The sequence below is a fragment of the Hemibagrus wyckioides genome, linkage group LG11 (assembly GCF_019097595.1).
Source record: "Hemibagrus wyckioides isolate EC202008001 linkage group LG11, SWU_Hwy_1.0, whole genome shotgun sequence".
NCBI lineage: Eukaryota > Metazoa > Chordata > Actinopteri > Siluriformes > Bagridae > Hemibagrus > Hemibagrus wyckioides.
Window position 1 is genome coordinate 690231 of NC_080720.1, and position 26774 is coordinate 717004.

Genomic DNA, 26774 nt, shown 5'->3' on the forward strand with positions numbered 1-26774 from the left:
CTTCAATATTTCTGTTAAGAAGTTTTATGAGTTATCGTCAGTGTTATGACAATAAAATATGACAATTTTATTTTTTTAATTTTTTTTTTGGTGTGCTGCTGTGGTGCAGGAACACTTTATTCACTGACATTAATATTCACATATCTGGTAGAAATCAGATTTTTAATTAACAGATAATTCAATTTCTTTTGATTCAAGGCTAACAATTCTACACCGTGTGTGTGACCACTCTGTTTCAGCATTCAAACAAGTTAAGAAGAGATACGATTCAACGTGGACATGCATCAAGATTATATATTAAAATCATGAGCTCATTATCATCTGGGTGAATCTCTAATGCTCTGGAACAGCAGACTGTTACTTTCCACACTGTATAAAATTCAGTTTCGTAATGATGAAGCTGTCAGATGAGGGAATATATATATATATAAAAGGAACCAGCAGAATGTACAGAGTTGTTTAAAGAGATCATGTGATAACTAGTCAGCGGTCAGACTTTCTGTGGAAACGTCCTGGTTCTCAGCTGTGTGAACTTGCTGGTGTCGCTGAAGATTTCGGTGTGTCCTAAAGCTCTTCCCACACTGGGAGCACTGGTAGGGTTTCTCTCCGGTGTGAATGCGCTGGTGTTGCTGGAAATTACTGTAACTGGTAAAGCTCTTGCCACAGGCTGAACAGTAATAGGGCTTCTCCCCCGTGTGAATGTGTTGGTGAAGCTGGAGATCGGTTCCTTGTGTAAAACTCTTCCCACACTCTAAACACTGATACGGTTTAACTCCAGTGTGGATATGGAGGTGTTTCCGGAGATTCCCTCTCTGTGTAAAACTCTTCCCGCAGTACGAGCACGGATACGGCTTCTCCCCAGAGTGAATACGCTGGTGTTGTTTCAGATTACTCTTTCCAACGAAGCTCTTCCCACACTGTAAGCACTGGTAGGGTTTCTCTCCCGTGTGAATGCGAAGGTGCTGTACCAGGGTTCCTCTCTCGCTGAAACACTTCCCACACTGTGAGCAGTAATACGGCCTCTCCCCGGTGTGAAGGCGCTGGTGGATGTGGAGCGTTCCCACCCGACTGAAACTCTTCCCACAGTCCACGCAGCGGTAGGGTTTATCTCCGGTGTGAATGCGCAGGTGTTGCTGGAGGTGAGTCGTTTGTGAGAAGCTCTTCCCGCAGTCCGAACACTGATACGGTTTCTCCCCGGTGTGTGTTCGCTGGTGTTGTTTCAGAGTGCTCTTCAGACTGAACCTCTTCTCACAGTAGGAGCACTGATACGGCTTCTCTCCCGTGTGAATGTGCTGGTGTTGTTTGAGATTGCACTTTTGACTGAAACGTTTTCCGCACTGGGAGCACTGGTGAAGGTCTTTCTGTACCGGTCTCTGAGAGGCATCAGTGTGGAATGCACCAGATGACCACTGGAGGCTACTGGAGCTCTCTGTCGGCTCCAGATTCTCGAGTTTGATCTCATTTCCTTTCATCTTATTTTGTTCATGAGGAAGTATAGATATTTAGGAAGAGTCACCGCTTGTATCTAGACCAGAAAGAAGCAAAACATGGTCAGTTTTTGATTATGTCTATACAAATAAACCACACTCTTTCAAATATGAGAAGCTGAAATTTTAGAGCTATACCACATCTTTACTGTCTGAAAACAGCTGGCGTGTTCTGGAAGGACATGACCACTGCAGTGAAAGGACAGGTGACTGGACAAACATCTACTTTATAACCTCTTCCAGCTATTTATTTAGATATCTGTAATATTAAATATTTAAATATTCTAACACGATTAACTTAGTAAAATATTACATAATGATTCATCTAGTGTCTAATAAAGTCAGTCTGTTTACATTGTCGATAGTCCCAGGTGTTTGAGGGAAATAACTGAATTACTGATGTTTAAATACACTAAATAAACTTTTAAGCTTTCTGACAATATCTCCATTCTCCAAGAAAGCAAATACTTTTCTAGAAACCCAAACTGTGAGGAAATTCTCCTTAATGACTTAAACCTTCCTGACCAAGAAGCAAGTAAACAAACAAACAAACAAAAACAAACAAACAAACACCCTTTAATCCCTTTTAGACCAACTGCAGTATGATGCTGAAATCTTGTTGTTTTCGGATAGATGATGTTATTTGTCAGATGAATGCTGGAGAGAGAGAGAGAGATAAACACACACAAACTAAACCATCAGTGATGCTAGCGGCCTGGAGAACATGATAGCTAAACCACCGTGTAGTTTAAAGATTAAATTAAAATTAAAAACTCCTTTAAAATCAACTCCAATTAGGTAATTATTCAATAATTAGCCGGAGACATGAGGGCTGAGATCCAAATGAGTCCTGATTGTAAACGTAGTGCACTAGAGAGTGTACATAAACACCACTGTGCCCTAGCCTGTTAGCGAACTAGCATAGGAAGTAAGAAGGCCATTTTAACTTACGTTTCCAACTGATCTCCCCAGCAGAAGGCAGTTAAGCAGCTCAAATCCCCCCACAACGGATCAGATGGAAGTGTGGGGGTAAAACCCTGTCAGAAATATTGGAATGTAAAGATGATTAGTAGAGTCGGAGAGATCAGATCATCAATCACCAACACTGCCGCACGTCTTCTTCTGTTTCTCTACATGTGTGGAGGAACGACACCTAGACGCTCACAGCGACACCTGCTGGAGCGGAGGATTACAGTTCCTCATCGCTAAAACAACATAAGGCTGTTTTGCTAATCTAGCCCCAGATATTCAGGTATCAGAAGAATATCTGCAGATCTTAGAGTTTCAGAAAAAATAAAGTCTTTCATATGTGCATTTACACAGGAAATGTAGTGCGAGAAAAACATCAAATCCTCTCATACGTTTTAACTAATGCAATAAACCCCAGTGATCAGGTTCTATCAGTCATTTAAAGTCTCTGAACTGTCTTTGCATTAATTAGCTTTCATTAGGAAGGAATCAGTGCTCAGTCTATAAGGACCTCAGAAACTGCACTGACCCATTAGTTCCTCTTGGTTGCTGTTGTAGAAAGGACATTATCAACATTATTTACTGTTTAGTGTCACCCAAATGAGGATGAGGTTCTCTTCTGAGCCTGGTTCCTCTCAAGGTTTCTTCCTCAGATCATCTCAGGGAGTTTTTCCTCATCACCGTCACCTCAGGCTTCTCATTAGGGATAAAATATTTACTAAACTTTAAACTTTATCATTTATTCTAGACTTCTGTAAAGCTGCTTTGAGACAATGTCCAGTGTAAAAAGGGCTATAAAAATAAACTGGATTGAAAAAATGTAAATAAATTTGTGTGATTGGCTTTCATTAATATTCAAAAATCTGGTGAAATGTTTTGCTCACAGAGATTTACATGAAGTTTTATTAAGAGTGATGATAACAAGGCCTGGTTTCTGTCGATCGTCTCTATAGCTGCCAGGACTCACTGCAGTACAGCTTTACACACGTGAAATATAAACTTTAATAAAACTTATAAGTAAAACAAATAACTTAACATATAAAGGGTTATATACTTTATTTCAAAGTTATTGTGTATTTTGTGGCTATTTATAAAATGTGTCTGAATCTTTTTGTGTAAAGTTGGTAAGATTTGAACAGAAGAAGTAATTAGAATATTATTATTTTTTATTCATCAGAATAAGATGTGTTAAAACATGGCAGCGTTTGTTTAAACCCACCCATTCTTCAAGTGTTCAAAAGTATTGGAACACGCGACTGCCATGTGTTTCCTGTCGAGTAGCTGTGTCTTCATAGATTTAGTGTTTAAACAGTTCAAAGCTCTGAACGTCTCTTGGTTTGAGATCCTGGGTTTCACCTGTGAAGGCTGCGTTTGTTGATAAAAAGGATAAAACATCTCGAAGACCAGAGAGCTGTCTGTGGAGGAAAAGCAAAACAGCTCTGAAGCTGAGGAAAGAGAGAAAATCCTTCAGAGCCACACTGGACACAACCAATGTGCTGAAGAAGAACAGCAGTGGTTTCTAACAATCTTCTGTAAAAATGCAGCACCTTCATAAGCACTGTTAGTTATGTGGATCATTTAGAAACTGTTCGCACTTCCAGTCTTCTTAAGCCAGTCTGTCCGTTCTCCCTGGACCTCGGTCTCAACAAGGGATTTCCACTCAGATATTGTTTTTATCCTCACAATAGTCTGGGTAATCTACTGTGTTTTTTGCTACTCTCCTCAGGAATTCAGCTCGGTCAGCGCCATTTAACTTCCACCTCAGATAAAGACGGACACTGCCTTATGGGAACTACATGAAGCTCTGACTCTGCAACAGACACAACATCAGGACACTGTGCTCTTTGTGCTGGAGGACTTTAATTGTGCCAACCTCAAACACACAGTGCCAAATTTCTACCTGAATATCACCTGCCCCACTAGAGGTGACGGGACCCTGGACCACTGCTATAATGACAGCTATAAGTGGAAACCATGTCCACCGTTTGGGAAATCGGACCATGCCTCCATCTTCCTGATGCCTAGATATAAAGAAACGCTGAAACAGGAAGTTCTGGTTAAGTGGGAGGTAGCGTGCCAGTCAGACCAAATGGTGGCCGCTCTGCAGGACATTCTAGATGATGCCAACTGGAACATGTTCAGGTGTAGCTCTTATGACGTCAACGTCTTTACATAATATGATTTACTGGAAAACTAGCAGATGATATAATCCACAAAAACATCATCGGAGTGTTTCCCAAGCAGAACCTGTGGGTGGATAAAACCATACACGATGCTCGAGATCCCGCTCTGCTGCGTAAATTCCATGGCTGAGTCACAGATCTAGGAGCCATTAAATTCAATACAAAATACCATTTAAATTCATGTTCATTCATACACTGTAGGAGAGGTAATGAAATGCTCCTCGGTTAATGAGGACACTTCTCTGGCCTTTTACACCTTTTACTCTGGCTTCAAAGGCTGTAGCTTACAGGGCTAGGATCATCATTCATCATCTCAGAGCATGACATGAAGAAGGCATTCAGGTTAGGGGAATACCAGGTAGGCAGCAGGACCAGATGGCATCTCAGGTCAGGTCCAGAAAGCCTACACTGACCAACTAGCACTGGTGTTCACAGAGATATTCCACCTCTCTCTGGAACAGTCCAGGATTGTTCCTGTCCTGTAGAAACCCCAGCCTGCCTGCCTCAATCACCAAGTAACCCTGACCTCAGTTGTGATTGTAAGACTGGTCAGAGAGTTTGTCAACTCTTCGTTACCGGACACCCTGGATCCAGTATAATTTGCATACCGTCCCAATCACTCTACCGAGGAGACCAATACAAACCACCATCATACAGCACCATCGAACACCTAGAGCTGGACTTTTGATTCTGTTTCTGACCGTTATTTATCTGACTCTAGTATTTTTTTTTTTTAACACAGATGGCCATAAAAAACATTTCACTGCATGTCATATTGTGTATTCGTAAAATTAGAATTTTCACATGGTTGCTGATGTCAGATTAGCTGTGTAGCTGAGATCTGCTGACCTTCTGATGGGAGTTTACACAGAATGGTGCTATAAATAAATCCAGTGAGCAGCAGTTCTGAGGCCTTGAGAGGTCAGTGGAGAATGGTCAGTCTGGTTAGAGCTACCCGAAAGGCTACACTAACTCAGATAACCTGTCAGTATAAATGTGGAGTTGAAAAGCATCTCAGAATGAATAACACACCGAACACTGAGGTGGAGGAGCTACAAGACCATGGTGATAATGCACCATGTCACAAAACAAAAGTCTTCTCAGTCTGGTTTCATGATCATGACGATGATATTCTTCACTGACCTTTTCAGTCACCAGATCTGAGTCCAGTAGAACAGTTTTGGGATAGATCCAGAGGTTTTATTGCATGAGAGCGCTCCTGAAAAAATCAGCAGGAACTGTGTGATGCAGTCATGTTAACATGGAGCAGAATCTCAGGAGGAATATTTCCAACATCTTGTGGAAGGGAAGACCCAGAGTTAGTGTAGTGTTCCTAATAAAGTGCTGATCATGGTGAGAAGAGATCTAGTCAATTCCCATTGTTTTTCTTTTTCTCATGTCCTCCCCCTCGTCTTTGTGAAGGTGTTGGTGTTGCTGAAATATTCTCAGATTACTGAAACTCTTCCCACACTCAGGACACTGATACACCTTCTCTCCGGTGTGAACACGGAGATGCTTTCGCAGATTGCTCTGGTTACTAAAACTCTTCCCGCACTGTGAGCAGCAATACGGCTTCTCTCCAGTGTGACTGCGCTGGTGTAACTGGAGCGTGTCCTCTCGATTAAAGCTCCTCCCACACTCTAAACACTGATAGGGTTTATCTCCTGTGTGAACATACTCGTGCTGTAGGAGATTACACCTCTGTGTAAAGCTCATGCCACAGTCTGAGCACCGATACGGTTTCTCTCCAGTGTGAACGCGCTGGTGTCTCTGGAGGTTACTCTGGCTGGTGAAACTCCTCCCACACTCTGTACAGTGATAGGGCTTCTGGCCCGTGTGAATCCGCTGGTGGATCTGGAGAGCAGTTCCTTGTCTAAAACTCTTCCCACAGTCTAAACAGTAATACGGTTTATCTCCTGTGTGAATGCGCTGGTGGATCTGGAGACCGGTTCCTTGTCTAAACCGTTTTCCGCACTCTAAGCAGTTGTAGGGTTTATCTCCCGTGTGAATGCGTACATGTTGCTGGAGATTACTCTGACTAGTGAAACTCTTCACACAGAGTGAACACTGATACGGTTTCTCTCCCGTGTGAACTCGCTGGTGTTTTATCAGGCTACCGCTTTCAATAAAACTCTTCTCACACTGCGGACACTGATAGGGTTTCTCTCCGGTGTGGATGCGCTGGTGTCGCTGGAGGTTACTCTGGCTGGTAAAGTTCTTCCCACACAGCGAGCAGTGGTACGGCTTCTCTCCAGCATGAATACTCTGGTGTTTTTTGAGATTGCTCTTCTGACTGAAGTTCTTCCCACACTGTGAGCACTGGTACGGCTTCTCTCCCGTGTGAATCCGCTGGTGTTCTTTAAGCGTACTGATCTGACTGAAACTCTTCCGACACTGGGAACACTGGTGAACAACTTTCTTCACTCGTCTGTGAGAGGTGTTGGTGATATGTGATGATATTTGGAGGCTACTGGAGCTGTCTGTGGGTTCCAGGTTCTCATATTTGACCTTGTCGGACTTCATCCTGTTGGGATACTTTAATGTTTTTGAAGAAGAAATAGGACATGTAGGGAAGAGGAGAGTGGAAGATGACAGAACACCACTTGGTTAGATCTGGATGGGAAAGAGGCAAAAATAGTTTAATCATCAGATAACATTTTGATTTTATTACTGTAAACTCAGAGCTAGACGACGGATTTGAAGTGGACTGATTTTAGCACCTTTTTAGATGGGAGTGTTGATGCTGTCTTTGCTCCACTCCTGTACTGATGCAGTGAAATACATTCCAATGGTTCATAATTCAACTACTAAGTACATTTGTTTAAAAGAAATAATAATAATATATATTTTTTGTGTTTGTGTGTGAAATTCTTACACATTCTACATTCCAAATAATAAAAAAAAATGTAGAAAGCAAACAAAGACAAACAATTTCCTGATAAGATAAATGAAATGAAATGAAATGAAATGAAATGAAATGAAGCATAAATCATCACTTTCTATAGAAGTTTTCTGACAGGTGAGTGGAGTAATAAATTGAATCGTCCAGCAGATGTCAGTATAGAGCTGAGTATCAAATGCTTTTTAATCGTCTTGATGTCTCATAATATTCGCCGAAAATATTAAACATCGCTATTCACTAGACTGTGTAGTGCACTAGAGAGTGTACATAAACACCACTGTTCACTAGACTGTGTAGTGCACTAGAGAGTGTACATAAACACCACTGTTCACTAGACTGTGTAGTGCACTAGAGAGTGTACATAAACACCACTGTTCACTAGACTGTGTAGTGCACTAGAGAGTGTACATAAACACCACTGTTCACTAGACTGTGTAGTGCACTAGAGAGTGTACATAAACACCACTGTTCACTAGACTGTGTAGTGCACTAGAGAGTGTACATAAACACCACTGTTCACTAGACTGTGTAGTGCACTAGAGAGTGTACATAAACACCACTGTTCACTAGACTGTGTAGTGCACTAGAGAGTGTACATAAACACCACTGTTCACTAGACTGTGTAGTGCACTAGAGAGTGTACATAAACACCACTGTTCACTAGACTGTGTAGTGCACTAGAGAGTGTACATAAACACCACTGTTCTCTAGACTGTGTAGTGCACTAGAGAGTGTACATAAACACCACTGTTCTCTAGACTGTGTAGTGCACTAGTATAGGAAGTAGAACTCCATTTAGGACACAGCCACTGTTAGCCGAGTTGAACTTACCTTGATGTTTCCAGCAGAAGGCAGTTAAGCAGCTCAAATCCCCCCACAACGGATCAGATGGAAGTGTGGGGGTAAAACCCTGTCAGAAATATTGGAATGTAAAGATGATTAGTAGAGTCGGAGAGATCAGATCATCAATCACCAACACTGCCGCACGTCTTCTTCTGTTTCTCTACATGTGTGGAGGAACGACACCTAGACGCTCACAGCGACACCTGCTGGAGGAGTGTATTAGAGCTCAAATCACCAAAAGGACATTTTGCTAATCTAGCCCCAGATAACGAGCAAGTATCAGTACACTGGATCATACTACTGACTGGTTCACACACAGACCAGATTAACGCTGATTACTGAATAAATAAACAGTTAATTCTTTCACAAATTTAACATTAGACTCTGTTTTTTGTTAACTTAGCACAGAAGTGTACAGAAATTACTTTCCCAGTAATCTTCCTAATAACTGCTATTAGGAGTATTTAAAAGCTGTTAAAACATGTCAACAGAAATAGGATGATTAATCTTCTTCTTCTTCTTCTTTTTCTTCTCCAGGGGTCTCCACAGTGAATCATCTCTCTCCATCTATCCCTATCTTCTGCATCCTCAACACTTACACCCACTAGCTTCATATCCTCATTTATTACATCCATATACCTCCTCTTTGGCCTTCCTCTTTTCCTCCTGCCTGGCAGCTCCATGTCCAACATTCTCCTACCAATATACTCACTCTCCCTCCTCTGGACATGTCCAAACCATCTTAATCTGTCCTCCCTAACTTTGTCCCCCAAACGTCCAACATGAGCTGTCCCTCTGATGTACTCGTTCCTAATCCTGTCCAACCGTGTCCCTCCCAAAGAGAACCTCAACATCTTCAGCTCTGCTACCTCCAGCTCTGACTCCTGTCTCTTGTGTTTTACATTGAGGTAATAAAATTAAAAACAATTCATTAGGTTTTGCTCATTAGGTTTTGATTTAAAAAATCAAATGATCATGTTTATTAATGAAATCTTTTTTTTTTATCCTTTTTATAAAACCTATTCCTGTAGTTTAATTTCCTTTATCTTACTGTCATAGTGTGATAATTTTTTATTCACTGACTATCTGACTATTTAATTAACAAAATATACAACTTTTTCGAGTTAATGGCTATTTAAAAGTATATTCACAAACTATTTCAGTAGTCTGTCTGAGATATAATCTTAATAAGACCCAGCGTTCTCAATGTACCTGAATTGGACATGCTATAATAATGTGGTCCTTTAAGTGGTTAAAGTGTTGGACTACTGATCAGAACTACTAACTACTCAGTTGTATGAAGTCATCCTGGATAAGTGCTGTAAAAGTAATAAAGTAGTAGAAGATCTGCTTTGGACACTGAAACTGCTCCTGTTTAAAGTTTTATAGACTCTCATATTCTCATAGGGATGGAACCCGAATGTTCCTGCGGGTGTAAGATCAGGTGTAATACACCATCATGGCCCCTAAATATTGCTTACTGACTGCAGTATCAGTTATGGCTCTGAGGGAATAAAAGGGGCGTGGCCAAACATACATAATGTTGTACATTCTTAACACCATTACAGCAAAAACGATATGACTAAGCTGATTATAACATGTAAACAGAATTGTGGAGATAGCAGAGATACTTAACATTGATTTATTGTGTAGATAATTTGCTCTGATGAAACAACACAGTTTTATTTTCTTTATTTAAATCATGTTTAGCGAGTGAAGACTTTCACAGTTTAACTGTATCTGAGCACAGACACGGGAAACCTAATAACGCAGCAGAGAGACGTTTCATTGTCAACTGGTAATGATCAACTGGTGTAATAGTGCTACAAAACAAAACAGGTTAACAAGTTTTCCACATAAACATCTAAATTGTCCAACTTGATCACCATCGCAATAGCTGGACTCCATCTGAGATTCCCAGTACTATCGCTCGTCAGTCTGCTATAAAGTGGTTCCGACAAAAATTAGGTCTTCGGAATAGAATGAATAAATCCTCTCACTCTCCTCATCATTGTCCTGATCAGCTTTGTGAAACTGTGTGTGTGTTGCTGAAAATTTCTCTGATTAGTAAAACTCTTTCCACACTGTGGGCAGTGGTACGGCTTCTGTCCTGTGTGAAGGCACTGGTGTTTTGGGAGATTCTCACATTTTTTCTGGTCTGGCTTCATCCAAGTTGGAGAGCAGAAGAGAACATGCTATGGGACACCATATATATCTGGATCAGAAAAAGGCAATATACAAAACAGCTGAAGATGAAATATAAAATAATATTTTGCTTCAATTTCGGTTCATAAAATTAGAGCTGCATACCAGAGAGAGCTTGCCTGGCTGGAAACATTGATGTGTTCTGAATGGACATATCAGGAGTGGATCAGGTCAGCAGGTCAGCATACTAGAATCAAATCCTAAAAATAATACACCAAAATGAATAATAAAAGAGAAAATGCCTAAAAATAGCAAAAAAAAAGATTCTCCAAATCAGAGGGTAATCTGTAGAAAAAGTAATCTGTTGTGTCAGAAATGTACCCTGCATGTAACATGTCCATCACTTGTCCTCGCACCATCACAATCATCTCAGGAGAACTCCCCTAACCGGACGCTTTCCAAAACCTGTTGAGATGTGTTGAGATGATTGAGAACGCTGCAGTCCAACGAAACCTGGTGCAGTGACACAAATTCCCAATATACAGTGAGGGAAAAAATTATTTGATCCCCTGCTGATTTTGTATGTTTGTCCACTGACAGAGAAATGATCAGTCTGTAATTTTAATGGTAGGTTTATCTGAACAGTGAAAGACAGAATAACAACAAAAAAATCCAGAAAAACACATTTCAGAAAAGTTCTACATTGATTTGCATTTTATTGAGTGAAATAAGTATTTGATCCCCTATCAATCAGAAAGATTTCTGGCTCCCAGGTGTCTTTTATACAGGTAAGGAGCTGAGATTACAGTAGGAGCACTCTCGGGGAGTGCTCTTAAACTCAGCTCCTTAACTGTATGAAAGACACCGTCCACAGAAGGAAGCAATCAATCAGATTCCAAACTCTCCATCATGGACAAGACCAAAGAGCTGTCCATGGATGTCAGGGACAAGATTGTAGACCTACACAAGGCTGGAATGAGCTACAAGACCATCTCCAAGCAGCTTGGTGAGAAGGTGACAACAGATGGTGTGATTATTCCCAAATGGAAGAAACACAAAAGGACTGTCAATCTTCCTCGGTCTGGGGCTCCATGCAAGATCTCACCTCATGGAGTTTCAATGATCATGAGAACGGCGAGGAATCAGCCCAGAATTACACTGGAGGATTTTGTCAATGATCTCAAGGCAGCTGGGACCACAGTCACCAAGAAAACAATTGGTAACACACTACGCCGTGAAAGACTGAAATCCAGTAGCTCCCGCAAGGTCCCCCTGCTAAAGAAAGCACATGTACAGGACCATCTGAAGTTTGCCAGTGAACATCTGAATGATTCAGAGGAGAACTGGTGAAAGTGTTGTGGTCAAATGAGACCAAAATCCAGCTCTTTGGCATCAACTCAACTTGCCGTGTTTGGAGGAGGAGGAATGCTGCCTATGACCCCAAGTACACCATCCCCAGGTGACAGGACAACTGCACCGCATCAAAGGGACGATGGACGGGGCCATGTACCGTTAAATCTTGAGCGAGAACCTCCTTCCCTCAGCCAGGGCATTGAAAATGGGTCGTGGATGGATATTCCAGCCTGACAATGACCCAAAACATACGGACAAGGCAACAAAGGAGTGGTTCAAAAAGAAGCACATTAAGGTCCTGTAGTGGCCTAGCCAGTGTCCAGACCTTAATCCCATAGAAAATCTGTGGAGGGAGCTGAAGGGTCAGCCACAAAACCTTAATGACTTGGAGAGGATCTGCAAAGAGGAGTGGGCCCAAATTCCTTGAGATGTGAGATGTGTGTAAACCTGGTGGCCAACTACAAGAAATGTCTGACGTCTGTGATTGCCAACAAGGGTTTGGCGCCAAGTACTAAGTCATGTTTTGCAAAGGGGTCAAATACTTTTTCACTCAATAAAATACAAATCAATGTAGAACTTTTCTGAAATGTGTTTTTCTGGATTTTTTTGTTGTTATTCTGTCTCTCACTGTTCAGATAAACCTACCATTAAAATTACAGACTGATCATTTCTGTCAGTGGGCAAACGTACAAAATCAGCAGGGATCAAATCATTTTTTCCCTCACTGTATTCATAACCAACAACATTTATATTTAAGGGGTACCAAGTACCAAAAAAGCATTAGGCACCACATCATTATATCTTCTTCTTCTTCTGGTTAGTTTGTTTGTAGAAGCTCACAGAACCTTCTGGTAAAAAGTTGTGATTTTGGAGGGTCTAAGGAACATTTAGACTAACGTGCTGCCACTGCTATAGCGCCACCATCAGGTCAAATCTGGGCCTAATTTGGACAGCTGATTTTGACTGACTATTCAGGGATTCAAAATTCCATAAAATTACTATCATTAAATAATTATTTAAAATAATAGTGTAAAAGCTCAAGAAAAAACAAAAATCTGGAGCCAAGTTGTAGAAAAGGTGAATTACTAGTGAATGATCTCCTGACTACCAAACATACTGCAGTGGAAATCATTGAGTTCATCTTCAAATCCAACAGCAGAATGCAGAAACAGTGTGAGGTCTGAGACTGTAACCATGTCATGGATGATGATGATGATGATGGGCTGGTTTGATTATTACAGTCTCTAAAGTTTAATAAAAATAGTGAGCAGATGTTCTGCAGGAGAAAGACCTTGTTGATGAGAGAGATCAGAGGAGAATGACTAGACTGCTACAAGCTGAGAGAACAAAGCTACACAACTTCACAGCTCTCATGAGCAGAAAAACATCTGAGAAGGTCAAGAACAAGTAATGAACTCTACAGAGAGTACTTCATCAGCTGTGACAACAAATTATCTAAGTATATTCTTCTTCTTCTTATTATTATTATTATCATCAGAATTGTTGTTGAAGGAAACTAGAGCATTACAGTGGCAGTAAAAGAGAAACATTCCCAGATGGATATAAACACAATGTAGTAGAATAGTGCAAAGAAAAGAGTGTAAACAATTCAATTAGATCATATTTATAGATAATATTCTACTTGATGGGGTAGAGGATGTTGGTGTTAATGGAACAGCCCTCTCCTGTGTAAATAATGGGTTCTCTACTTACCAAGGTAAAATTCCACAAGGCTCTCTTTTAGGCCCATAGGTTCTGGAGTTATAGAACAGCCAATTAGAACTTCCAATTCATATTGAAGACTCACACACAGTCGGAGCAGAAACCCTGGTTTTATTCCAGTTCTGAATGTAATCTTGTGCACAGGTTTGCATTGATTTTATTCTTCAGTTACTGCACTTATAATATGTATTACTAAAAGGATTACTGACCTCATTCAATCAGAATGAAAATCTTGTCTTTATTGGCATCAGTTCACTCTAATCACACTGAGGTGTTTACATGATATTTTATTTTCTGTTAAAGTCCTCTGTCTGGTTATTAATGGATTACTGGACTACATGTAAACACAGAAAACATGACAAGGTTTAAGAGATGAGGGAAAGTGAAAAAACTGAAATCAGCTTCTGAGACAACAAAACAGCTCAACAAATTTAGCATCAACTCCAGATTGTTGTAAATTATCACATACAGTAATTCCACCATGTTTTCTTCCTTGGAGTTTCCCAGTCGTAATTCCGACTTTGCAGTGGCATTCATGCGTGTTCAACTCGTACAAACGATCTTCCTGACAGGACTTTAACGCAGCATTATCGTGAACTTTTCCTTCACTGTATTTTACTGTTTACTGTACTGGTGGTGAAAAAACAGGATAAATGAAGGAATGTGCCTCTCCTCAGAAATGTCTGAAAATATAAGCACCGTATTTTAACTGTCTTAGTATTCAGGACTGTTTTTAGGTCTTTAGATAATAAGATTTGGGTAAAATACCAGACGTTCTATATTTTTGTAAATTAAAAACTATTACAGTCGCTTATTTTCATTAACATTATTGGCATTGTACAATTATACTTTAACTATGTGACAGTTCAGTCTTAAAATAGCTAAATAATCTGTGTGCTTATACACACCGGTCAGCAATAACAGTCTGAGCAGTGACCGGTGAAATGAATGATACTCAGTCTTAGTATCTCCTCATCATGGCACCTGTTAGTGGGTGGGATATATTAGGCAGCAAGTCAACATTTTGTCCTCAAAGTTGATGTTAGAAGCAGGAAAAATGGATGAGTTTGACCAAAAGGACCAAATTGTGATGGCTAGACCACTGGTTCAGTCCTGTAAGTTGTGAATTGGGGCCCATAGAGACCTATGGAGGCCCCACCTCACAACTTAAGGGACTTAAAAGATACTTTTGATAGATACTGACCACTACAGACCAAGAACACCCCACAAGAGCTGCAGTTTTGGAGATACTCTGATCCAGTGCCATCACAATTTGGCCCAACTTACAGGACATAAAGGATCTGCTGCTAACATCTTGGTGCCAGATCCCACAGCACACCTTCAGGGATCTAGTGGAGTCCAGTCTCGACGGGTCAGGGCTGTTTTGGTAACAAAAGGGGGAGCACCACAGTATTAGGCAGGTGGTCATAATGTTATGGCTGATCAGTGTATATCTGGAAGACATTGGTCAATAATAAAGTACTAAAACTTGGAATGCTCCGGAATGTTCTGTTCGGAATGAATTCCCAACCCCGTCTTCAGTGAACAGTAAGGAATATATAGAACTCTCCACCAGAAGTGCCGGAACATACGGGTCCTGATATCCTTCTATAGTTCAATAATAAATCCCACCCATTCTCATTCTGACTGCAGCATGTCCTCATCCACAGCTGTACACATGTGCTGTTGGTGTTGTTGAAGGTCAATGTAAGCAGTAAAACTCTCAGACTGTGAGCAGTGATACGGCCTCTCCCCTGTGTGAATGTGCTGGTGTTGCTGAAGATGACTTCTTTGTGTGAAACTCTTCCCACACTGTGAGCACTGATATGGTTTAATTCCCGTGTGAATGCGCAGATGCTGCTGAAGGTTACACTTCTGTGTAAAACTCTTCTGGCACTGGGAGCAGCGGTACGGCTTCTCGCCCGTGTGAAGCTGCAGGTGCTGTAGGAGATTACGTCTCTCACTGAAGCTCTTCTCACACTGAGAACACTGATACGGTTTCTCCCCCGTGTGAATGTGCTGGTGTCGCTGGACACTAGTGGACCTGGTAAAGCTCCTCCCACACACTGAGCAGTAATATGGCTTCTCTCCTGTGTGGACGTGTTTGTGTTCTTGGAGAGCGTCCTCTCGAGTGAAGCTCTTCTCACAGTCTGAGCAGCGATACGGTTTATCTCCTGTGTGAATGCGCTGGTGTTTGATGAGATTTCCTTTCTCGCTAAATCTCTTGCCACAGTCTGAGCAGCGATACGGCTTCTCTCCCGTGTGAATGCGCTGGTGTTTGATCAGATTTCCTCTGTCTGCAAAATTCTTTCCACACTCTGAACACTGATGCGGTTTCTCTCCCGTGTGAATGCGCTGGTGTTGGTTGAGATGACATTTCTGACTGAAACACTTGCCACACTGTGAGCACTGATGGACTTCTCTTTGCACGGCTCCTGGAGAGGTGTTCAGCTGCAAAGAACCAGATGAGCTTCGGTCAGTCTCTGCACTTTCCAGATTCTCACATTTAATCTCATTGGACTTCATCCTAGTCCGATCTCTTGCTGTTCTTGGTGATAGATTTATGATGTGTAGACAAGAGAAGACAGGACACTCATATCTGCATCAGAAAATGCAGAACTGGTTAGTTTTTCAAAGTAATTTCTATCATTTTATTTAATTTTACACAACAGATTTCCTGTCTGGAAACTAACTGGTGCGTTATGGAAGGAATTTTCAGAAGTGGCAAGACATTAGCATGTAGTGCACAAGCATTTAACAGAATACCTACTTTTTTTTTTTTTACTCGGCCTGGGTAGACTGAAAAAATAAATAACCCGCAGGCTGCCATTGTGTCTCACATCTCTCCATGCTTAACAAGAACTGATGAAGCAGCAGCTCACCAGAAGAGGAATTACTACAAACTGCTGTGTATAGAAATGTGTGTGAAGATATTCAGATATCCAGATGAAGTTATCTGGAAGTCATGTCACCTGAACTTCTTTCTTGTTAAGTCAAAATTTTTATCTCCTCAGATAAAAATTTTGACTTAACAAGAAAGAAGTTCATGTTCATTCAGCTTCTCCAGGCTGAGGGAAGTTGGCAGGATTCCACAAACGACTCCTCCTACTCGCACTTCTCCATCGTTCCTTGAACGAGTCTATCCAGGCAGAAGAGAATCCTTTTCCCTGGAAGATTTGTGGAATTCTGCCAACTTCCCTCAGACTTCCCTTCGACATAACAAGAAAGAATTCCAGTTAACATGACTCAACTTCCAGAAACGTCTGTATATATGTATAGTTATATATATAGTGACAGTGAAGTCCACACTGCCGCCCACAAGAACCTAAACACACTCCTCACTCAACTACTGCTCGGGTGCTGAAAGGACAGCTCCACTTCAGCACCACTGTTGTGGACAGCACAGAAGAGCACATGGCTGTAAGGTGGGGCAAAAGAGTCACTCAAATCCAGCAACCAATCAGAGCACAGACTCCTCACCCTCAGTGATAAACAGGGAGATCATCACTGGGCACAGTGCACACAGGGAGGCAGGACGGTACTTACTGCCCCATTCGTCCTAACAACAAGAGCAATATTTTTAATTTTATTATCAAAGTTGTTATATTATATTTATTTATTCACTAATATATAGTTATGTTCCTTTTACATTTCAAGTTTTATGTGCACCAAACTACATGGACACACTAAATATCCTTGTACTGCCCTGCACTGTTTTATATTCCATTCTTTTCACGTTTGTATGTTTATTTCTTGAGAAATACAATAGAGAAATACGAATCTGCAGTGAATAACTAATATAAAACCACACCATAGCAGTCTGATAAAAGCTACAGGAAAATAAAACAGAGAGTGTCACGTATTACTGAACCTTTATAGCTTAAAGTAGAATAAGTACCAAAGGTAGGAAATAAAATCCAACATTACAATTTATTTAAAACAAACCCCAGAAACTCTTATAACCAACCCGCTGTAATGTAGAGACTTTTCCATTACATTACACAGGCAAAGGCATCTTTCTAAAATGTTACTGATAATTATAATGTTAGCGAGGTACACTTACTAACTTCTTAACCATCATCAAAGCAAATAAAACTCCATTATAGTTAGAATACATCTGAAATCAACCCATCAATAATCAGCTGCACACTTAGTATTCTAAATGAGTCCTGATTGTAAATGTAGTGCACTAGAGAGTGTACATAAACACCACTGTTCACTAGACTGTGTAGTGCACTAGAGAGTGTACATAAACACCACTGTTCACTAGACTGTGTAGTGCACTAGAGAGTGTACATAAACACCACTGTTCACTAGACTGTGTAGTGCACTAGAGAGTGTACATAAACACCACTGTTCACTAGACTGTGTAGTGCACTAGAGAGTGTACATAAACACCACTGTTCACTAGACTGTGTAGTGCACTAGTATAGGAAGTAGAACTCCATTTAGGACACAGCCACTGTTAGCCGAGTTGAACTTACCTTGATGTTTCCAGAAGAAGGCAGTTAAGCAGCTCAAATCCCCCCACAACGGATCAGATGGAAGTGTGGGGGTAAAACCCTGTCAGAAATATTGGAATGTAAAGATGATTAGTAGAGTCGGAGAGATCAGATCATCAATCACCAACACTGCCGCACGTCTTCTTCTGTTTCTCTACATGTGTGGAGGAACGACACCTAGACGCTCACAGCGACACCTGCTGGAGCGGAGGATCCTCAGATATCCAGCAGGTATCAGAGCACTGCTTCAGATTAACCCACACCCTGCTGTCTGTATACTACAGACTGGTTCACAGACCAAATTAACACTGACTACTGAATAAATGAACAATTCATCTATTTAATTATATATTAATTATGTCCTGACCAAGTTTTAATCTCATTCAATGTTTTTCTTTAATCCACCACACTCATAAAGCTAATGGGGAATAGTCAGGCACTGTTCTGATGCTGCTGATGGACAGTTAGCATCTGCGTGAGGGAGATGTTTTAACGGTTCTAACTGACACTAACTACTTACACTAACTACTGACAAGGCAACTAACTAAGTAAAATATAGCACAGCTCTGAGCAGACACTATTGCTAGGAAGCGTTTGTTTTAAAAACATCAGCTAATTGAGTTATTTGTTTAAATATCTCCATTTTTTGGATAAGTTAGTTGCGTTAGCTAGTTTGCTAAAGTTAGCAGAAATCCTGACGTTTTTGAATGATGAGGAGAGTACACCAACGATCTTCATCATTAAGCTCATCAGAGTTCTAAATACACTTTATAGAGGAATGAATGTGGAGAATTCTCCATGAAAGAACCAGCATCAGTACAAGAACAGCTTCATGAAACGGGTTTTTACTGCAGGATCGCCTCTGGATTCTGGTGTAAACATTCTCTGGAGTAATGAATCATGCTCCATTATCTGGCAGTCTGATAGATTAATCTGGTTCAGGTGGATGTCAGGAGAACACTACCTACCAGTTTGTTCCAGAATGTAGAATGTCCACAGGACAGGTTGGTGGAGGAGGGATAATGGTCTGGAGCTGTTTTAGGGTTTGGGCTCCTTGGGTCCAGTGAAGGTTAATGCTAAAACATCTGATGTGCTTCCAACAGTCTGGAATGGTGAAGATGTTCCTCTGTAAAGTCACCCTTATTAGATATAAGACATACGACCTACAGCACCAATATGACATATACTTATATAGCCAAAAGTATTGGGACACCCCTCCAGATCATTGAGTTCAGGTGTTGTTTTTCAGGGGTTGGGCTCGGCTCCTTAGTTCCAGTGAAAGGAACTCTTAATGCTTCAGCTTCATACCAAGACATTTTGGACAATTTCATGCTCTTTGTGGGAACAGTTTGGGGATGACCCCTTCCTGTTCCAACATGACTGCACACCAGAGGAATTGACATTTTTACATTTACACAGACAAAAGCAATAAATTAAAATAATATAATTTACATTTATGCAATATAATTTACAATATAAACCAGTCAGCCATAACACTGTGAGCACTGAGAGGTGAAGTGAATAAGACTGAGTATCTCCTCATCATGGCCCCTGTTAGTGGGTGGGATATATTAGGCAGCAGGTGAACATTTTGTCCTCAAAGTTGATGTTAGAAGCAGGAAAAATGGACAAGTGTAAGGATTTGAGTGAGTTTGACCAAAAGGGCCAAATTGTGATGGCTAGACCACTGGATCAGAACATCTCCAAAACTGCAGCTCTTGTGGGGTGTTCCCGGTCTGCAGTGGTCAGTATCTATCAAAAGTGGTCTAAGGAAGGAACAGTGGTGAACCGGCGACAGGGTCATGGGCGGTCAAGGCTCATTGATGCCCCGAGTGATCCGATCCAACAGACGAGCTACTGTTGATCAAACTGCTGAAGAAGTTAATGCTGGTTCTGATAGAAAGGGGTCAGAATACACAGTGCAGGACGGGTCAGGGCTGATTTAGCAGTGAAAGGGGAACCAGGTCATAATGTTATGCCTGGTAAGTGTACAAGCTTTGTTAATTTATGATTAGTCCATCATGATAACTGTAGAGATGTCTTACACTGTGATAATATTCAGCTCCAGCATGTGTGAAGAATAATCTGCTCCATTAATGAATGATCCTGCAGTGATAACTGTACAGAAACTGTTCAGACAGTACAAAGTGGTTCAGAATTTCTAATTTAAAACAACATTCAGAATAAAACAAGTTCCTATACGTTTTCACGAGAGCTGCAGCATGTCGTCATTCACAGCCGTGTGAGGCGTGTGTGTGTGTCGCTGAAAATTCCTCTGGTTACAGAAACCCTTTCCGCACTCGGAGCATCGATACGGCTTCTCTCCTGTGTGAACACGCTGATGGTTTTTCAGAGTATCGCTGGAACTAAACCTTTTCTCGCAGTGTGAACACCAATACGGTTTCTGTCCAGTGTGAGTGCGCTGGTGCTGCTGGAGATGACCCATCTGTGTGAAGCTCCTCCCACACTGGGAGCACTGGTACGGCTTCTCTCCCGTATGGATGCGCTGATGGTTTTTCAGAGTATCGCTGGAACTAAACCTCTTCTCGCAGTGTGAACACCGATACGGTTTCTCTCCGGTGTGAGTGCGCTGGTGTTGTTTGAGATTACTCAGACTGCTGAAACTCCTCCCACACTCGGAGCAGTAATAGGGTTTAAGCCCTGTGTGAATCTGTTGGTGTAGCTGAAGAGTGTACTCTCGATTGAAACTCTTCCCACACTCGGAGCAGTAATATGGTTTATCTCCTCTGTGGATGTGGAGGTGCTGATGGAGATTAAATCTTTGTGTAAAACTCCTCTCACAGTGTGAGCATCGATATGGCTTCTCCCCCGTGTGAATCTTCTGGTGTTTTATCAGATTGCCCCGATCAATAAAACTCCTTCCACACACTGAACACTGATGGGGTTTGTCTCCTTTGTGGATGCGCTGGTGTCGCTTCAGGTTACTGAGGCAGTTAAAGCTGTGACCGCACAGTGGACAGCGACAGACCTTCTCTCCTGTGTGAATCCGTTCATGTTTTATCAGACTGCTGCTGTCTATGAAACTCTTCTGGCACTCAGAACACCGATACGGTTTTTCTCCTGTGTGAATGTGCTGGTGTCGTACGAGATGAACCTTTTGAGTGAAACTCATGCTACACTGGGAGCACTGGTACGGCTTCTCTCCCGTATGAACATACTGGTGCTGTTTGAGATTACTCCGTTTAGTGAAACTCTTCTCACACTGGGAGCACTGGTACGGCTTCTCTCCCGTGTGAACGAGCTGGTGCTGTTTGAGATTACTCTTTTTAGAGAAACTCTTTCCACACAGTGAGCAATGGTGACTTTCATCTTGAGCAGCATTATCAGGTAAAGTAGATGACCTTTGCGGACTGACGGAGTTTCTCGCGGGTGCCGGATCCTCGTAGGACATCTCGGCTGACCTCATCATCGTCGGATCTCTCGGAAAGAGCAGAGCTGGAGAAGACGCCGCTCATACCTGGATTAAAATATAATAACAAAATATTTTGTTAAAATATCTTTTGACCCACCAACATGGTTAATTTTATAAACTGAAAATCATAGCCATGAAACAGATTTTCAGAAGTGCTTCAGTTATACTTATAATAACTCAAGAATAACATTAATAAAAGAATGTAAAGGAATGCTGTTACAGTAACATATCCAGCTTGAAGACATCATGTGGATTACAGTGTCCTCAACTAAAGTTCTCAGAAGAGCCAAATATAAAGCAACAGGTGATAAAAAACATTTCTGAAGCATTGCACTCACTTCTGTCTACCTGTATTCACAGGAGAAAAACTAATCTATGTTCATATTGTTCACGTGTAGCTTCTGTGAGACAGTTACACTTTATTGGCAAAGGTTTTGGGACACCCCTTCAAATCACTGAATTCATGTGTAGTTTTTCAGGAGTTGGGCTCGGCCCAAATTAGAGTGGAGACTGTGAGCCAGACCTTCTCGTCTAACATCAGTGCCTGATCTCACAAAGGAATGGTCAAAAATTCCCATAAACACACTCCTAAACCTTGTGGAAGCAGTGCTAACAGCGCTACAGGCGGCACACACGAGGAGCATGCCGGAGAGGACAGCGCGTTCATAGTCTTGGAGCACGACGTGAGAAAGGCATTCAGGAGAGTGAACACCAGGAACATCAGATGGCATCACGGGTCGGGTCCTGAAGGCCTGTGCTGACCAGCTTGCTCCTGTGTTCACTAAGATTTTCAACCTCTCCCTGGAACAGTCTACAATCCCGATGTGCTTCAAACGGTCCACCATTGTTCCTGTCCCCAAGAAACCCCAGCCCGCCTGCCTGAACATCTGGACAGCAAAAGGGGGAATTATGTCAAAATGCTGTTTGTTGACTACAGTTCAGCGTTTAACACCATAATTCCCTCCATACTCACCACTAAGCTGGAGATCCTGGGCCTTAGCCCATCCCTGTTTCGGTGGATCTCCAACTTCCTGCGAGACAGACCTCAGGCAGTACGGGTGGGCAACCATGTCTCACCCTCACTCACCCTCAGCACTGGAGCCCCCCAGGGTTGTGTTCTGAGCCCCCTGCTGTACTCACTGTACACCTTTGACTCTGTGGCCAATTCCAGCTCCACCAACATCGTGAAGTTTGCGGATGATACTGTGGTGGTGGGCCTGATCTCCAATAACGATGAGACGGCCTACCTAGAGGAGATCAAAAACCTGGAGACATGGTGCCAGGTCAACAATCTCCTCCTGAACGTCAGCAAGACTAAGGAGCTGATAGTGGACTTTAGCACAAAGCAGGAGAGGAATTACCGGCCCCTCACCATCAGCAGGACCCCAGTGGAGAGAGTGGACAGTTTCCAGTACCTAGGTGTTTACATCACACAGGACCTGACATGGTCCCGTCACATTAACACCCTGGTGAAGAAGGCCCGGCAGCGTCTTTATCATCTCAGACGCCTAAAGGACTTTAATCTGCCCTCAAAGGTGCTAAAGACATTCTACACCTGCACCATTGAGAGCATCCTGATGGGAAGTATCACAGCCTGGTTTGGGAACAGCACCAAACAGGACAGGCAAGCTCTCCAGAGGGTGGTGCGATCAACCGAGCACGCCATCCGCACCGAGCTTCCTGACCTGGACACCATATATAGCAAGCGGTGCTGGACCAAAGCCAGCAAGATTATGAAGGACATCAGCCATCCCAACAATGGACTCTTCACTCTGTTGAGGTCAGGGAAATGTTTCCATTCCATTAAGGTGAACACAGAGAGAATGAGGAGGAGCTTCTTCCATTCGGGCCCTCAACCAGAACACCTAGGATCTGGACTCTCTGGTCTTACCCCCACACAACATAACATAACATTCTACCTCAGCTGATTGTTGCACATGCTAATATTCCACTACTCTGTACACACAATAACACTCACTGTACATCTTCTCTGTACATCTTTGTGTGTGCACTGCACTGTCACTTTACTCCCTGTTAAACTGGACATTATATTTTGCCTGACTTTAGCAGACATTTTATCTACATATATTCATATTCATATACTGTATCTTCTGTACATATAGGGTTACACATATATTTATTTATATTGTTTTATTTTTCACATATATTATATTGTACTATATATATATATATATATATATATATATATATATATATATATATATATATACATATATATTTTTTTTGTGTTTGTTTTTATACTTTTATATCTGTTACACTCTTTCTTTACACATTTTTCTAATACACATTTTATTTCTACTCTTTCCTCTTTTATGTAAGACAGTCGTAAAAAGCATTTCACTACACGTCGTACTGTGTATGATTTCGTATGTGACAAATAAAATTTGAATTTGAATTTGGAAATCCTTCCCAGAAGAGTTGAAGCTGTTATAGCTGTAAACTCCATATTACATTCATGTGCATGTAAAGGCAGGCGTCCCAAAACTTTTGGTCTGGCTCTCAGTCTCCGCTCTAATTCATCCCAAAGGTGTTCTATGGGGTTGAGGTCAGGACTCTGTGCAGGCCAGTCAAGTTCCTCCACACCAAACTCACTCATCCATGTCTTTATGGACCTTGCTTTGGTAACTGGTGTGCAGTCATGTTGGAACAGGAAGGGGTCATCCCCAAACTGTTCCCACAAAGAGCATGAAATTGTCCAGAATGTCTTGGTATGAAGCTGAAGCATTAAGAGTTCCTTTCACTGGAACTAAGGGGCCGAGCCCAACCCCTGAAAAACAACACCTGAACTCAATGATTTGGAGGGGTGTCCCAATACTTTTGACACTTCACTTATGTTCAGATCATGACAACAATCACAGCAACGAGGGAAAGTCCTAAAGAGACACAGAGCTGGTCAGTGTATTTAATATAGCTGTGTATTAAATAACTAAAGAGTTTTCAGGTCACTGGACAGACTGCAAAGTTTTGGCTCTGAAGTGCCGTGTAGAAATACATTAAGTTTGTGTATAATGTCTGTTAACTCTGTCACTATTTCACACCACCACTCTGTGGATCTGGTCAGAAAAAGCAATACTCCTTTACTGGTTCACTTCACAAACATTACACATGCTTGTGTGTCTAAAACGTCCTAATGGGCTCATGATGCAGCGGACAGGTCTTATAAATAAGGAAATATGGATGTAGATGTTTATATGGACTGTCAGCTCACATCATCACCAACACCACTGTTCACTAGACTGTGTAGTGCACTAGAGAGTGTACATAAACACCACTGTTCACTAGACTGTGTAGTGCACTAGAGAGTGTACATAAACACCACTGTTCACTAGACTGTGTAGTGCACTAGAGAGTGTACATAAACACCACTGTTCACTAGACTGTGTAGTGCACTAGAGAGTGTACATAAACACCACTGTTCACTAGACTGTGTAGTGCACTAGTATAGGAAGTAGAACTCCATTTAGGACACAGCCACTGTTAGCCGAGTTGAACTTACCTTGATGTTTCCAGCAGAAGGCAGTTAAGCAGCTCAAATCCCCCCACAACGGATCAGATGGAAGTGTGGGGGTAAAACCCTGTCAGAAATATTGGAATGTAAAGATGATTAGTAGAGTCGGAGAGATCAGATCATCAATCACCAACACTGCCGCACGTCTTCTTCTGTTTCTCTACATGTGTGGAGGAACGACACCTAGACGCTCACAGCGACACCTGCTGGAAGGAAAATAAAATATCACACTAGTGGTTATAATAAATAACTGTAATTGAAAAAGTCTCTGTTTAGTCTTTATCACTTCTAAGACATTATTGTAAAATATAATTTTGGTTGGTCCTAATAATAATGTCCTAATAAACTTACTTCACAGTTATCTGAGGAACCTCTGAGCTGTTAGGAAGTATTTATTTTTACAGAATAAATGTATCACACTTGACAGAATCCTACTTATAATTATTACCCCCTTATTTGTAATATCCAAGATTCCATCTAGCTCTTCAGCTTCATCTTGAATCTTGACTTAACAATAATTCAAATTCTTTTAGTTTAGATGAATATCCAAATAATTAAAAACACACGCAGCTAAAATGATACCAATGACTTACTGACCGGTCAGAAGCCTTCGATCTTCTTGTTTACCTGCGACGTTTTCACACAGTCTTTAAAATGAACGCTTAAAACCTCCCTGGACCCTTATTACAGTTTCAGAATCCAGAAATTCATTCGAGTTTGAACATCTGTCATCATTGAGGGAGAATTTCACAGCAAATCTGTTCGTATTCATTGCAGAGATTCATGGTTTTGACCCGGGACTGGCCCCCAGTCAGAACTATTTTGGGGAACATGGTACTTGTGTGAAAGAATTCTTATTGATATATTTTTGGCTGTTTTAAATTTGTCAATTTCTTTTGATAGAACACAGATTTATAATCCCCTAAATGAGCCATCAAAATGTTTTTCTAAAGGAAATGACATCAAAGTCCAGTATTTGTCTCTCATCCTTCAGGTGATGAATATGTACAGATTCTGAAAAACAAAATATTACTCATAGATAGAGCTGGAGATGAAATAACCTTCAGGCTGTTTCAGTGAAAAGTTAATGACATGTCTGGGTGTTTCCTGTACACACCATTAACTATTCCATGTATTGTAAAGCCGATGGGTTCTGGAGCTGTGCAGTGTGTCTAGATGACAGTCGTGTTCACACAAAACTTGTGTTGTTTTCCTGTAATGACATCACTGACGATGTCCTGAAGTGTCATTATGTGATTATGATGTCATACAAACACATTCAGGTTTAAAGACCTGATCAGTGTCCATTTAATGAAACACTTCCTGCATCCCAAACCACATACTTATGGAGTTTATCATGATATATCATTTCCTGCAGTATAAATAGTGTGTTTACATGGAACATTCCAGCATGAAGTGAACTTCTTCAGGTACCAGGATGATAAACTGATGGGGAAAGAAGAACAACACGTGTGAGCGCTGGACATTAGGTTCTCATGGTACATGGAGATCAGTAAAGAATAAAAGCAAGATTCTGGCTCTGAGAACTTTTTGTTTGTAAGGAAACTACAGACCGAACGCTGCTGTGACCTTCATCTAAAAGCCATCAGTTAGGAGGACATTTGTAAACAATGTAAAACTAGCTAAATACATCATTCGTGATGGTGGTGACCCGGGGACACTGTAGAGATCTGAACGAAGTTACT

General features: G+C 41.4%; 2 protein-coding genes across 3 annotated transcripts; both read right to left on the reverse strand.

Moving 5' to 3' along the window:
• Nucleotides 1-143: 143 nt before the first annotated feature.
• Nucleotides 144-2648, reverse strand: LOC131361884 (zinc finger protein 239-like). 2 transcript variants are annotated; one of them, XM_058403494.1, is made up of 3 exons: nucleotides 2439-2648; nucleotides 2061-2144; nucleotides 144-1525 (listed from the first exon to the last, which is right to left on the reverse strand). In XM_058403494.1, the coding sequence occupies exon 3, from the start codon at nucleotides 1470-1472 to the stop codon at nucleotides 480-482; it is 993 nt and encodes a 330-aa protein (XP_058259477.1). In that variant the 5' UTR covers nucleotides 1473-1525; nucleotides 2061-2144; nucleotides 2439-2648; the 3' UTR covers nucleotides 144-479. The 2 variants fall into 2 exon arrangements, with proteins under 2 accessions (XP_058259477.1, XP_058259476.1); XM_058403493.1 differs by lacking the exon at nucleotides 2061-2144 and having other exon boundaries at nucleotides 2439-2647.
• Nucleotides 2649-3376: 728 nt separating this feature from the next.
• Nucleotides 3377-25266, reverse strand: LOC131361382 (zinc finger protein 850-like). The gene is made up of 4 exons (XM_058402446.1): nucleotides 25057-25266; nucleotides 20317-21584; nucleotides 15253-16203; nucleotides 3377-7247 (listed from the first exon to the last, which is right to left on the reverse strand). Exons 2-4 carry the CDS (start codon nucleotides 21534-21536, stop codon nucleotides 6005-6007), a joined length of 3414 nt encoding a protein of 1137 aa, XP_058258429.1. The 5' UTR covers nucleotides 21537-21584; nucleotides 25057-25266; the 3' UTR covers nucleotides 3377-6004.
• Nucleotides 25267-26774: the final 1508 nt, after the last annotated feature.